Source organism: Acanthochromis polyacanthus, chromosome 17 (genome assembly GCF_021347895.1).
Source record: "Acanthochromis polyacanthus isolate Apoly-LR-REF ecotype Palm Island chromosome 17, KAUST_Apoly_ChrSc, whole genome shotgun sequence".
Taxonomy (NCBI): domain Eukaryota; kingdom Metazoa; phylum Chordata; class Actinopteri; family Pomacentridae; genus Acanthochromis; species Acanthochromis polyacanthus.
In genome coordinates, this window is record NC_067129.1 from 34,853,872 (window position 1) to 34,869,807 (window position 15,936).

Genomic DNA, 15,936 nt, shown 5'->3' on the forward strand with positions numbered 1-15,936 from the left:
TCCGAAACATGAAGATTTCTCTACTTTATGTCTGCATAAAATCTGTATCCTCGGGTTTGCAGCATCGCTTAGAGACAGTTAAAGACGTCACCTTGAGCTGTGAGAAACTGTGACGGAAATTTTTATAGAGAAATAATTAACTAAGAAAATAATAGAGATTCTTATCTAGATTTAGACCGTTATCCATCAAGCAACACCATCAGGGAGGCATCTGATTTGTGCCACGATTACCTGTGGCATGACAACACCACCTAACCTGCAGTAGGTGTAGATAGTGTACATTTTAGAAGCAAATACTGATTTGATTTGGACTTTTTTCTTTTTGATACACTTTGCATTCAAAAGCATTGACCAACGAAGACTATTTGTGGCATTATTTTCAAAATCTGTTGATTAAAAGACTATTTTACCGAAAGCCGTGTGTTGCAAGGCTGCTGTGTGGATGCAAGTCACCATGTTACCTAGTGTGGTGCATTCAGTGGCTGTGTTCATGCTGTTGAGCAGTCGCAGAGCATTTCTGCTTGAGAGACGATGTCCTGTGAAAGCTCATTTTCCCTGTAGTTAAAGGGGAAACGTATTCTGGCGTCTTGCTGTAAATTGCTCAGAGGCAAGTCCTGGTGGTCCTCACAGTTAGAGCCACTACAGCAGCACGACTTCATACAGTCGAATCAGTGAAATGCGGTAGTTCTCTGTGTATTTCAAAGCTGCCAGGAGCTGCCTGATAGAATCACTGTCGTACGTGGCCTGTCTTATCTTCTACTGCTGGCAAATGGAAACTGCACAGAATGCACAATCACCTGAAGTTAACCGACCTGCTCAGGGGCACCTCGGGAGTATCTGCTAAGGGAGGGGAGGAGGTGATAAGTGATATTTTCCTCTCACATGCTAAAAAACCCAGTGCTGACATTTGCACTGGTTGTCCTCCACGGTCAAACTGACTCCAACAGAACCCAAACAGATGATAAGATGATCGCGTCTCTGACACAACTTGCTTGTAAGTGACAAAAACATCAAGTTGCTTTACTCCCAAATGAAGAAAACTGCACTGCCAATGTCAGTTTGCATTTTAGATAGATAAGTAGCCTCCCAGCCACAGCACATTGTCAGCATCTATCAGTTGTGATAATGGTCTTTATTCTTCAACACCACTGCTCACAAACAGGGATATGTAGAATTAGGAGTTTGTTGATACTGCAACTGCCTCATAGCCTTAATATTTACAGTATATGTACTCTTATCAATACAATAAAATGTAAAACTAGGCACACTAGCGCTAAATGAGACATAAATTTACTGCGGCATTCTGCAAACTGACTCAAAAACAGGAAATTCAGCGTGTGAGGTGTGAGATCAGCGGCGTACAAAGGCTTTGACAGATAGCTTCTTCAAAAACAGATAAAACATCAGAGATAAGGAAGCATTTGAAAATGTATGACATTTAAGAACACAGACTTTGACAGAATGAAGATGTTAACTTAATCCCTGAAGATCTGATTTAAACTGAAATGTGTTATTTTCTCAAGCTTTGAAGAGTGGAGTTGTTCTTCAAACTTGCGTTACCTTGACTTAAGGTCAACTCCTCGTATTATTCACTGTATTGGACCTGCTTGTCAACCTGAATTAGCCGAGGGGAACTGGTTGGCAAGTGGAAAATCTGCAATAATGTGCCACATCGTCTCATTAAGGGTGACATGCCACCCCTGTTCCACACAGTTGTGTTAATAACTGTTTCACCTGTACTCTCATTAGCTATGTCTATTTGCTATTTGCTTTCAGGTCACTTCGCAGAGCAGTCCAACCTGTTCATGATGCACACTCCACATGATGAACACACAACAAAACGAGGGCATCACCTTCATTCAACAGCTACCTGCAGGCAAAGAGATAATATAACAGGAGGCAGGCTTAAAAAAGAAAAGACTAACAGAAAAACTAACAAACAAGTGACTTGCAAATACTGACGGATGCACCATCTGCCACAGGAGATTATTAACATTACAGTCTGACCAGTTTGGAACTGGTATCCATTTCAAACCAACCCATCCCTACAAACAAAACACCGTCTTTCAGTGACTTACAAGCAATAACTATTAAGAGAGCCCTTGATTTTCGGGACCAGTAATACTGCAAACAATAGAGACTTTTCTGGACAAACTCTGTCATGACAATGTTTCTCAAATAATGGGGTCATTGTTTATGAAACATCCAGCAATGTATTTCCAAAACTAATTAGCAACTTAACATGGAGACGACACTATCCTCCGCACCACCACATGCTCTGCTACACGTGCTACAGACAGTGTTCAGAATACTATAAAGAATGGAGACTCTGCTGGAAAATAAACGATAACACTGTTTCTAAAATAATGGGGTCATTGTATATTAACTTTCTATTAATGTTTGTGTGTAGTAAAACAAAGGTTGATTCCACATCACTATATCTCCTACTGCATGTGCTGCAAAGTGCAGACAGTGCTCAGAATACTGAAAACAATTAAGTCTGAGCTGCTCTGATGGACAAACTGAACGATGACACACTATCTAAAATAATGAGGTCATTGTTTATTACCTCTACACCAATTTATTTTAAAATTAGTCAGCATCTTACCAAGACTAAGCTAAACTTCACACCCCTACATGCTCTGCTACATGTGCTGCAGAAAGTGCTCGGAATACAGAAAACAAAGTCTGAGCTGCTCTGCTGGAGGACACTGTTTCTAAAATAATGAGGTCATTGTTTATTACCTGTCCACAAATTTATTTACTAGTGAGCATCTTACCAAGACTAAGCCTGACTCCACACCACTATATGTTCTGCTACGTGTGCTGCAGGCAGTGCTATAGTCAGTAAAAGAAAGAAATATCTATTGGTTAGGCTTTAAACATTAGCACAAGTTTGTCTAATTTGTGTTTCTGCAACTGCACCAGCACTTGAAAAGCCTTCAATCAAACAGTCACACAGACATTAAGAGGTGTAGCAATAAAACACTTCTGATATTTCCCCAGAGACCATGTTTTCTTGCTTTCAAAAAAAGGAAAATAACTATAAATGTATACAACTGTCTTATGTATTACAGGAAATGTGTCCATGGATTTTCTTTTAAATCTTTTCCTCGTGCAATCCAATGCAATTTCAATCCTAGATGCCACTGAAAAGAAATACAGTGAATGCGGTATAGAAAGAAGAATGAAAAGGATAGCTGTAAATAGTAATAACAGTGTAAAAAGGGGACAGTTCTGCAACATGCTGTTGAATGCAGTCGTCATGCTGTTGAGGGATTGAGATATTGAAAACAGGGTGGGGGATGTCACGCTGTCACCAGACCAAAAGAAAACCATCAATTATTAAAATGGATGCCACTCCCTTTAAGTATCACCAAACAATACAGTCGCAGCATTAACGGCTGGTGCCTAAAACATGGACACAAAAACCACTTTACCAGCTTGACAAATATAAAAAAATCTGAACCCTGTTTTACTCTTCCACCAGTCTCAGCATTCCTTCAGTTCTGCCCAGCCGGATACTTTTCGTGCTCAATTGCTCTCTTTCAACAGTCAGTCACTTTTGGGCCTGAAGGCCATTTCATTGAGTCCAGTGTTGTACGGTGCATCTGTCTCACATTTTACGGGTCATCAAAAGGATGTAGAGTCCCAAGTTTAAAGGAATTTGCAGAATGTGCCCTGGAGTTAACAGACGGCCTGTCTTAGCATAGAAAAAGATACCACAGATCTGCTGTTTATTCTGAGGAAAACAAAAGCACTTGCAGCCAAATCATCCGTTCAGTTTTCCTTAAACAGGATTCAAAGCGGACACTCCATTTCCTGTTTCAACTAGTCCGCCCCGTTTATCAAGCAACTGCTGCAGTCTTTAGGGAAGGAGCGTTTTCTGTATTTTGATGCACGGGCTGCAAAGCAAGGCTGACAGTGTTTACCACCCCTGACAAATGACACTTGGGAGCACTTAGGTGTTGGGAGTTCGATGAGAAGCAGCGCTGTTGTCTTCCGCGGTTCAACGCGTCTGGCCACATGAAATGCACTAAATAGGTGTTTCTCTTTTATCTCAAATGAGGGTCAGGCCTAATGAGGCTTCTGCAGTCTGAAGCCATCAATTTAACAGTCAGTCTCAGATGAAATTGATGGCCTGAAAGTCTTTTCCATGAAAGAGAATTCTTCATGTAACACAAAGTATGAGCTATGCTGCCAGAAATGAAGGGCTGTGTTGCAAGTCTCCAGCGGGGGGCCAGTTTGGTAACTTCCTCCACGATTTGAGAAGACCTGAAGGGTCTCTGATCAATATTTGTATTAGGGCTGCATAATTTTGGAAATATGTGCAATATGCGATGAGTATCAAGAACTGTGATATCAATATATATTGTGATATTGGATATTAGTGCCATTGTCCATTCTGATAGCCACTTGTTTCTCTGGACCATAAATCTGTGGTGCTTGCAAAGAAATCCACATTTTTAAGCTCCGCTTTTACAGATCCCAAGCATGCCTCGTACATCGCGGAAAGGCGACTGGGGAAAAACAGTTCCGTGATGGCACTTGGTATCTGCGGTCAAATTCTTCTTTGCACACGACATTAACGGAGTGTGTGCATTTCGCAATATAACGTATAATGGTTGCAGTTAAACCTTTGTGGCGCTTGGAAGTTTTTTCATATGGCGCAACAGAAGAAAAACTTTCACCAATCGTCTGTGTGCTTGCCTTTCGTTTGTCTGCCTTCATCGGAGTAGCTCGTGGCATTATAGATTGTAAGAAAACTGCATACAGTTCCTCGTGGTTGTGTTCGAGGTGGCTGTGCAGATTTGGAGTGTTTCCTCGTGATGTAGCCACAATTTTTTGGCATGACTCGCGAAGTACTTGCGTCTGTGACTCATCCTGTCTGCTAAAGCCGTAGTACTCCCAAATTTCGGAGGTGCAGTGTTTTTTAGGCACAAGTTGTTCATTACAGTCGTCTTTCTCGTGTCCTGCCATATTGTGTTGTGGCGTTTTCCCTTTCCACTGGGAGCACGAGGCTCGCTCTAACCAAGAGCAAAAGTGCTATTCACAAGAAAATGGCTATGCATGCAAAAAGCATGATTTATACATCTCAATAATCATAAAATTATCGCCCAACTTTGCGATATGGATATCACACTTTCAATATATCGTGCAGCCCTAATTTTTATAATAATAATAATAATAATAATAATAATAATAATGGAACAGGGTTAGTGTGCCTTAACACGAGAGCATTAAAACACAAAATATGTACTAAAATTCAGATTTAACACGTGAAGAAAGTAAAAAAAAAAAATTACAAATCTGACTGAATAATCAATGTAATGTTCAGTTGTTGAAATTTTTCATATTGCTGCCATTAGTTGGCATCAATTACACTAACAGTGAAAATGCATCGACATCAATTTGTTGAACTGACAGTTTTAAATTATTTTTCTAAAAGGCTTTAATTCTTTGCAACAAATGTTTTTTTCTTCTGTGTCACCAGATGCATCATCACATTGCGTTGTTTTGGGTTCCAAAGTTTCTAAAAACCCAAGGCTTAAACAGTATAGGAGTAATCTAAATTGTCACAGAACAAAAAGATGGGTTTGCAGTTTAATTTGCAAACCGTAGAAGCGTTTTCCATCTGTTTACTTCTCTCCTGCTCTCTGTGCTCACATGTACTGTATTGTATATCAGTCAAATTTCCAATAAAGCTGTTCTCATTGACATATTTTTCTGTTTCTGTTGTCAGACACCAGAAGTACGAAGTTGTGACTGAAACGCAGCCACTAAGACATCATGTTAACCACCAGTCATTTCCAAGCTGCAAATCTGCACCGCTAAACACCAGACTTTAACATTGCAAAGTCTTCCAACAAACTCACCATATGAGTAAAAGACCACAACTGTGTAGGGTTTTTTTTGCAGCCAATACAAAAGACAGGACAGCTTCACAATGAAGAGAAAAAGAGTTGCTGTAGCTGCTCTGTCCTTGTAAATTATCTACTCTGTCTGTGTTGCACTTTGTTTAACGAACAGAATGAACTTTCCACTTCATTTAGGTGTTTAATAGATACTTGGATGTCTTTTAGAGGTGCATCACTGACTCTTTTTTATTCATTTGTACCATATTAGAGATTCCATTTTAACTTCACAGTTTAGCACTTCAAGAAAGTAAACTTTGGTTTACTTTTCGTACTGTGCTTCATACAGTTTTTCAAAATAAAATGAACTTAAAATAAAATGGTCATTTTGCTGTTTTGGTGGGAAATTATTAACCTAGATTGATCAACAAATCTGCAAAATAGTCGATAGATTAATCAATAACGAACACTCTTTCATGACAAATATGTACTCTGTGTTGCAAATCCATTTAAATCCACATCATATAAATATCTGTTGTTTCTAACCTATACCCTTTAAATTTCAGCTTGTTTATGTAATTTTTGAATTTACACTGAATAACCTAGAATTGAAAGACATTCAAGTCTGTCTCCTGCTTCTCTTTTATTTCTACTTCTACTTCTTCTAGATTTCCAAACTACAACAACATGTAATGCAGTTACACTGGAAAAATCACTAAATAACATATAGCTTGTTGTGCAGCCAGTTATAACTGGGAACAAGAAGATTCCTGCACCACCAAGCTGGCTGCTGCATTCATGATTATGAATCATTATCTGCGATTACACTCTTTCAATTACATAACATTCATCATTAACATGAGACTGATGAGGCTCGCTGCTCCCACAGTTCGTATGTAAATGTCAGCAGGCATCCATGACAACGTACAGTTCATGTCTTTATATCTCTAGCTCAAACACCGGGAGCAGTTCAAATGTCCTCTGCAGATGTGAGTTCACCATTATTGGCTAATAACAGATAAATGGGAGCTCGGGGTAAAACTCACTAAGACGTCCCCGAGCTCTGTGGGTCGCAGCTGAGTCACTCTGCTCGACTCCCAAGGGAGGACCGAACAACCTCTTGGCTCCATCATCTCAATTCATTCACAGCAGCGGGTTTTAAATGTCAAATCCTTCGACCAGAACAGGGCAAAAAAAAAAGGTCATGTCTTTCAATGTACCTGAGCTAAATCACAAGACAGTAAGCTCTTGCCTTCCTAATAACACTGATTGACCAAGATGAGGTACAATCTTGCAACATTATGAAGCATTTGTTAATCATTTAACTCCCTGAATGTTGGCACAACTGCAGTGAGAACATGCATACACCAGAGGAACTAATCCACACTGGTTATGTTTCACTGCACACACTGTTGTTATCACCCCACCCATAGCTGTGAAAAAGCCATGCAATCCTATAGCCGACTGAATCCTCCACACAGTCTTTTCTGTTTGCACAACCCCAAAGGCAAACCTCATCTACATGGGGCCCATGAAAAAGTTTGGAAACCAGTTTTATCGCTTTCTTTTTCTTCGTGAGTGCGTTAGTCATGTTGTGGGGACATAAATCCAGGGTTAGAGCAAGCCCCCCATAACATAAATCATTTAAGTGTGATATGCAGACTTGGTTTAAGGCTCAGGGTGAGGGCTGAGCAAGTAGTAGTTTGGGTTTGGGTTATGGTGAGTCTCCAGGAAATGCATGTAAGTGGGTGTAAGGTCCTCTGAATAGATGGAAACATGACTGTTTGTGGGGTGTGTGTTTGCATGCATGTGTGGGAATACCACAGAGAGGGATGTGGTGTCGTCTGACGCCAGGAAGGTCACCAATGTAGCCCTGAAACGTGCCTCTTTGACACGGAGAGCAGGTCGCATTCCCTTTAAAAATGCGCCGATTTTTGTTTGCCATGTGTACACGCAAAGCACCTCAAACTAAACTAAACATTCTAAAGACTTACAATGTTTTATAAAGACCAGAGAACACTCCTTCGTTAATTTAAGGTCGCAATGCGTTTTAGGGAAAAAGTTTCTTTATTTAAAATAAGCTAGTATTGCGCCGTAGAGGGCTGTGTTGCGCGAAGACGACAACACGCAGTTATAAAAGTTAATTTTTTAATGAAATATGCGTTATTGTGTGTGTTTAAGTGAAGCCGAATTGATAAGCGTGTCTTAAATTAGATTTTTCTCCCTAGTAATCTTCTGTCTGGTTTGCAGGTCCTCAGCTGAATGAAGAAACTCATTAATGGCTGGTTTTTAAAAGGCAGTTCGGCGAACTATATAACGGCGCGTTTGTGGGCTTCAACATCACGATGTGATGCTTCCCGCACAAGAGTCCGCTGAAATAACCACTTCTATTGAACACACGAGAGAATTCTTCAGGGTTTAAGTAACTAATCATTCATCGCAATTACTGAGAGAAGGGGGTTTGTGGAAATTGGAAATCCGACCGCTCGCCACGCAGACAATCGATGAGCCGTGTAGTGGAAGCGGATTTGCGTTACACACCGCACATGAGACGAGGCTACCGAACACGGCTCGTTTTCAGCAATAGTAAAAAAGCACAAAAACGCTTGTTAAGTGAGAAAAAGGCGCAGTTTTAGCGAGAAAACAGCCAAATTCCTCTCGGCACTTTGGTTCTCGGGGGGGAAACGGAGGATACCTACCTTCTCATTGAGGCGAATGATTTGGTCCATTTTGTCGTCGTTTTGTAAAAGCTCCCGCAGCTCGCCGGTGCTCAGAGCCCTGTAGCCGTCCGGACAAGTGCTGGACTCCTTCAAGTTGGACATTTTATTCCTTTAAAATCGCAGCTGGAAACGGCTCGAAGACATAAAGTCTGCACAGCGGTCACATCTCGCTCACAGTGGAATGCGCTGCGATGTATGTCAATACATAGCCGTTACACCGTCTGCTAATTCCGGCCTTCAAAATAAAAGCCCCCCCCCCCCCCCATCGCTGCTCTGAAGATCTTGATAGCAATATAAGGACAGAAACTATTTTCTTATACCTTAGTATGTTAAAAAAAACTATTATATTTATTAATGATAATAAATTGTGTTTCTTAATGACAGAACGATATTGGGTTTTTGTGGGCGATATTAGTTTTGAAAAATCGGCAAAGAATGTACTGCACTGGATGTACAGCAACTAAAAGAAGGATTAATTCATCTTTGAATTTTTCACCTTTGTTGCTTTTCAACCTCAAATCAGTTTCATTTTTGTTTGGAATAATTTACACAAACAAGACTCTTTCATGTCAAACGGAAAACAGAATGGGTAGAAAGCAATACTCATTGATTAAAAATGTAAATATTAATATAAGTAATTGCATTAGTATTCATGTCCATTAATTCAACCCAGGCGCAGCAAGCTGGTGCTAGTTAGTGAAATGGAAATCAACTGAGTGCAGTGAATGTGTCTCAAGTATAATTACAAATAATGATAATAAACTGTATTTATCAGAGTCCCAGCGATACTGGATTTTTGGTTCTTATGATGTGACACAGCAAACTGTAATCTTTGTGAAATATTTAGGGAACATTATCTTAAATTTCTGTTTGCCAGGAATATATGATGCCAACATGACGTGAAGGATGATGGTGGCAGTATCATGATATAAAGCATGGTAGTGGCAGCATTATGCATGGTGGTGGCAGCATCATGATATAAAGCATGGTGGTGGCAGCATTATGATGTGAAGCATGGTGGTGGCAGCATCATGATGTGAAGCATGGTGGTGGCAGCATTTGACTAGTTTATGGCCTAATGTTAAATATTGACATATTTCTACAACTATACATTATTTATTCCTACTCTAGACAGCCTTTACAGAGGATGACTGCTGCTTGTTGTCTTTTAAACCCTGTAGTGATTTAAAGATTTATCTGTCTTTGATTCATGGAACATCCAGGAAAGAACACAGTTATTCAAAACTGTAACTACCAGCTAGTGATTGTGTACAGGTAATATAGTTTCATGTATGCAGCTTTCATGTACTCTCATTCATTTGAATGAGAACCCGTCTCAAAACTTTTGACAGGGGGTGTAGTCTCCCATAGAGCTATAAATAATGTGGTCACAGTATGTGGTTTGATGAACTCATTAATAGTCTTGTAGAGAGACCCCCTTTGTTCAGAAAAGCATGCTAAAGTATAAAGTAAAAAGCAAGTATTCAAACAGCATATTACTATGAGGTGGGCTGGATTAAGCAGCAAAGCTGCCCCGGGGCAGAAATGAACCAGTAGTCCTCCTTTATTAACTCCCATTCCTTCCTTTATCGGTCTCTCTTCATGCATTATGTACAATATTAATCTAATGGAGCAATACATGGCCTCGGGGTCTCTGTGTGTTAATCTGATTAAACTATTTAAGGGATAGAAGGAAGACAGTCCGAGGACGTGACCTCTATGTGGCAAACCAGAGTTCATGACTTGTGACCAACCTCTTTATCAGAGCTTTGGTTTCAGTATGAACATGTACACTGTAATTAAAGAATAGAAAAGAAAAAATATTTACTTAAGCACGGCATCCAAATATTGAAGGTTTCCAAGCTGAATTGACTTCAAGATTAGGTAAATGAACACTGTGCACACACAGACATTCCTTTGCAGAATGTTCTTGCAAAATAAAATACAGGTTACTATGCAAAAAACTTGACTCCAGTTTGCAGTAATTCAATGCCAAGACATCCAGAAATCACTGAGGAAGTCAAACACACATTCCTGGTAGATTATTACTGTGCAACATAAACTAAGTACCTCTACTGTTTACCATACAGTTAAGATAATGTTACTTCCTGGATTGTGTTTCCTTGATTCCTTAGCAACTAAAACAACACAACAGTCCATCAGACTCCTGCTTCTTAAACAAAAGTAATGAAATGAGCTCAACCTGAACCTGCAGGAGGTCACGACAAAGACTGAGTGTCTTTAAAAACCACAATTAAGGTATTCAATTAAGTCTTGATTCACAGATCTTGCCAACCAATATGCAATAATTTTCTACTAGTTGCATTCATTTACATTTTTCGTAGTAGTCCACCATATTTTAAACTTTAACTTGACTGTTAGTGACTCCGGTTTTCCTCTCTGGATGGCAAATGGATGCTGTCTACTGTTTGTAGAACATTTATTTTCACAGTTTCTCCTAATTAAAAAAAATATTTTAGCTATTTCTGACTCTAAACTGAAGATATGCATGGTTTTATTTCAGTTCATACCAGTTCTGTGAGGTATTTCATTAATACTTTTTAACATTGTCAAACAAAAAGCTCTTAGTTGTTATTTTGTAACACTTCTGTCATATCATCGCATAATAAATATTTTCACTTTTGTTGATACTAAACTAATATTGCCACTGGTTGAGCTGATCTTTCTTTCTTTCTTTCTTTCTTTCTTTCTTTCTTTCTTTCTTTCTTTCTTTCTTTCTTTCTTTCTTTCTTTAACTAAAACTGATGCCTTTTCTGTTCGTGTCAAGTTAAAAAATATATAGCTTCAACTCAATTTCCGCTAAAGACTTTTCAAAATTAAAATCATAAAATGGCATTGTAAACGTTCTGTTCTGTTCTGTTCTGTTAACTTATGTTATGTTGTGCTGTGCTGTGCTGTGCTGTGCTGTGCTGTGCTGTGCTGTGTTGTGTTATCTTTTCTTATCTTATCTTATGTGTAATCACTGATTGGATTATGACACTTAAAGCTGCTGTCCGGAGTTTGAATCGCAGCGTCTCCCAAAACACTGTTGGTCCCTCCCTCCCTCTGATTTCGCCCCTTTATTTGTGCACGCGCGCAGTACATGAGAGAAGTGCCCGGAGTGCTGCAGCATCTCGCCTGTTTTGCTGTTTTCCACTCTTCTACATTTAGTATATTTAGTAAATAATAAAGGAATTACGTTAGAATTCTGTATTGAGTCTAACTTGTCCTAATACCAAAATAACATGAATCTGCTAGGACGAACGAGTAAAGTTTCAATATGTGATTACACTCGTGTATCCCTCTCGATGACGTTGTTTATCAAACTTAGTGCATTTACGCGTGTATATGTGTAACATTGTTTATTTATTTCTATCTAGAGTTCAGAATTGCATGACTCCTCTGACGAAGAGTATGTCCCAGACGCCCCAACATCTTCCTCCAGAGGTCGGGCATCTAAACGAAGCCGTCAGGCGGGCTATGGAGGCCGTGGTCGGGGAGCGACGCGAGCACCCCGAGCCAAAAACGTCCTGCAGTCTCTTGGCCTGACAAGCCGTGGGATTGGTAACTTTTCTGGAAGTTGCTGATCCCTGATGCTCTCTCCTCCACAAGCAAAACAAATGTGCGCGCGGTTGCGTAGTACGTAGCTCGCCCACCTCTGCATGGGTTTGCTTGCTGTGCGCGTAACCGTTGATTGACAGCATGACAAAGCTGAAGCTCGAACTTGATTGGTCGGCAGCGACCGGCGCTTTTTGGAATAACATGGGGGTCTATGAGAGGAAGGCGGAGCTCAGGAATAAATTTTCATATGGTGTTATACTAACTTTATATTATAGTATCGAACTAGACTAACACATTTAAGCTTTGTTAAAAAATGATACATAAATTGAAAACAAACGGAAACTCCGAACAGCAGCTTTAATAATTCAGTAAGAATAATCCAAACATTTTAATCAATCATATTTAGCATTTATAAGCAGTATAAACATTTCGTTAATTACCAGAACAAACTCACATATGTAGATACTTTTTCTACTTACACAATAATCTGTGCAATATTCACATTTATGTCAATATTTTATGTCATCAAAGAAACGTGCAATAATGCTATTCCAATAATTACAACTCACGTATATCTTGGTTACTTTTGGTTACTTTTTATTTTTTATTTTTGTATTACATGTCCTGAATGTTTGCACTATCTTTGCTGCTGGAACTCTGTAAATTTTTGTCCATTTTTTTGGGCTCCTCTATCATATCTTTATGACACAAAATCATTACAAACCCACTTATTTCATCTCAGCACCAAGTGAGCGGTGACTGATGGCCAACAAGATGTTATTATGTGGCCTGTATGGAGGATTATTAGCTGCATGTAGGTCAGCAAACGGCTGGCTGAGAGTAAACGGTGTCCAGAGGATGTTTTTTGTAGATTATAGTCACATCTGTTCCCTCGACAATCTAATATTTGGAGTCTGAGGGGCCCTGCAGCCACCAGGGGGCCTCCAAGACAACCAGGGACTGGAATCACTCCATTTTCATTAATGGAGGATCAAATTCTGCTCAGGGCCTAAAAAACTTTATGCTGCTCTATTTGTGTTCTTCACTTAAGATGGAAATATTTTACTCATCGCTGCACTACTTGTATTACAGCTGTAGTTTCTGGTTAGATTTTAGATGGATGTTATTAAACAGAAACTCATTATAAGCTTATATAAAAGATTGTTAAACTAGTCGCATAACAATTTACAAGAAAGCTGTTGTAGTAACATCTCTATATATGTAGCCTATTTATATGATATCTAGGAGATTTTAGTACTTCAGTATGGATGGTTAATTTCAATAAACGCTCGAGGCTCAAAGAGGTAAAGTTATGCAACTATTTTACAGAAAGCAAAAAAAATAGAGAAAAATCTACACTTTTTTGGGCATAACTTTCATTATTGAGGCTGTATAGGCAGCAATTAGTGGTTTTATTAATTGTTAATAATCCATTTAACGATTTATAGATCAGCTAGAATTACAAAGGTGTTTTTGTGGGTTGCCAGGTTGTGGAAAAAAACCTCCACATTTGCTTTGCGTTAACACTTTCTAAAAATAAAGTGATCAGGAAAACCCCTGGACAACCTCGTGGAGAAGAGCAGCAGGGCACCCATTTATAAACTTCTTATGAATATGTACAACTGCAGACTTGATAGTTTACCATAAAAAACAATCTAAGTGATTTATTAGCATTTTATTTTGTAGTTAAGTGAGACTTTTTCTTCATTTTTTTGTTCTTTCTTACTTCATTAACCCCTAGATGCATGAGTGGGTCAGAAATGACCCGTATAGGAATCAGTGTGTTTTTATGCCATTTTTGTCATTTTGGTTAAGAACAATAATTTTGTTGTTGTTTGTATTATATTTTTGTTCACACAAGAATGATTTCATGTTTGAAATATGTATATTTTCACTTTGTAATAGATTTTGAACATTTTTCATAATTGAAAAAGAAGAGTATTACATGGTAGGGTGAGAAGCTCGGACATCCGGAGGGAGCTCAGAGTAAAGTCGCTGCTCCTTCGCGTTGAAAGAAGCCAGTTGAGCTCGTTTGGAGATCTGATTTGGATGTCACTGGGGAGACTTCCCTTGGAGGTTTTCTAAACACATCCACCTGGGAGTAGACCCTGAGGTAGACCCAGAACATGCTGGAGGGATTACGTATCTCATCTGGCCTGGGAACGCCTCAGGATCCCCAGGAAGAGTTGGAAAGCGTCGCTGGGGGAGGGATGTCTGGAATGACCTGCTTCGTCTGTTGCCCCTTTGACCCGGCCCCAGATAAGAGGAAGAAAATGAATGGATGGATGGATGGATGGAGTATTACACAGAACATCAATAGAAGAATGTCAAAATCCATTTTGTTGACATTTTTCCACTCTTTTCCTCCAGCTGTTGCTGCTCTCCGTCCCTCCCAGTTTGTGTACTTCATCCTCTCTTGGGGGATATTATCACTGATAAAGAACTTGAGGTAGTAATACAAATATTACAATTTCTTTAAAAGTATAAACAGTAACTTAAAAATTTTAATGGAATGATATAAAAAAAACTTTGTTTTTTCAGGAATAGCTGGAATATGAAATGACAAAAACTTCTCAGTGCAAAGATATTGCAAGAAAACGACCTCACCGGGTCATTTTTGATGGAGCTAAGGGTTAATCAAGTCAGGACCTCACAGATTTATCTTGTGACCTTTTGGAGGTCCCTGAGCCATACTTTGGAACCAGACAGAGCAATGACATGCTTCATACATGTTGATACATCAGCGTTAACAGAAAAAAACCCAACAAAGTCACATTTTCTGCAGAACGAGTGCTTTTCTGTCACATTTTTCTAATAATCTGTCCGTAGTTTAACTCAGTCTGTAGTTTGGACATAATTTTTGCGTCTGAATTTGTATTTTTCACTGTTGGATTGTCGGTTCTGAGTCCTCCTTCCAGAAATCCTCTGAGTTTGCCAACAATTTTGACTTCTGAGCGGGTCAGGAAATGAACTCTGGTTTAGTTTTCTGTCGGTCCGGCTGGCAGCATTAGACCCACATCGCAGTTTTTGCTGACTGTCGCTGCAGTCGATGCCAAACTGCGGTAATGTGCATAAACTTTTGGTTGCAGCGGACGAAGCTCTTGTTCTTTTTTGTGGAGCAAAGAAATGTGTCGAGCAGAGAAAGTACGTTCTCTACTCCAGAAACGAGCCTCGATGAGAAGGTTACCCAGCGACTCTGAGGTTCTTTAATTATAGAGGAGACAGTATTTTCAGTTTATCCTCACGGAGCAGCTTGATAATTAAGAACCAACTTTGCATTTCATGGATCATTTACCAATTTTCTGCTTTTAAATCCTTCATGGAGCGTAATGCAGCAGTTTGTTCCCTTTAGACCTGTGCAATAACTCAACATAGGGATGTCGTTTAGCGTAATTAAGTTGCTTTGATGCACAAAAAATCTAAATTAGTGAAGTCACAAGGCTCAGGAATTTCAAAAAACATTAAAAGAATCATTAAGAGGACAAGATAAGAACTCATAGTACACATTGTTTGATAGACTAAAGCGTATAAATTTGTTCCAAATACTGTTCAGCTTTTTTTTTTTTTAAAAAGAAAACTGACCTCAAGAAAGTGCAAGATATTAAGGAAAGATGCTCAAGGCAAATATTTAGATTAGTTGAAGTCCAGGAAAGTAATATTCAAATTCAGCTTAGGTTAGGCTGCAGTTTGGAAGAAATTATAAAAAAGAATATCTGATCGAAATGTGAATATGTCCCTGTGTAAGAGCCACTGAATCAATTTCTACCCCTTAAAAAGATTAGCATTTCTAAAAAACTTCA

At 39.2% G+C, this 15,936-nt stretch overlaps 1 protein-coding gene across 1 annotated transcript in view; it reads right to left on the reverse strand.

The window, feature by feature from the left end:
• The window catches only part of vps37d (VPS37D subunit of ESCRT-I), a 51,349-nt gene extending 42,566 nt beyond the window's left edge, over window positions 1-8,783 (reverse strand). Inside the window, exon 1 of the mRNA XM_022212730.2 lies at window positions 8,555-8,783. Coding sequence (XP_022068422.1) covers window positions 8,555-8,677 — 123 coding nt within the window. The 5' untranslated portion in view covers window positions 8,678-8,783. The remainder of the gene's footprint in view (window positions 1-8,554) is intronic.
• Window positions 8,784-15,936: the final 7,153 nt, after the last annotated feature.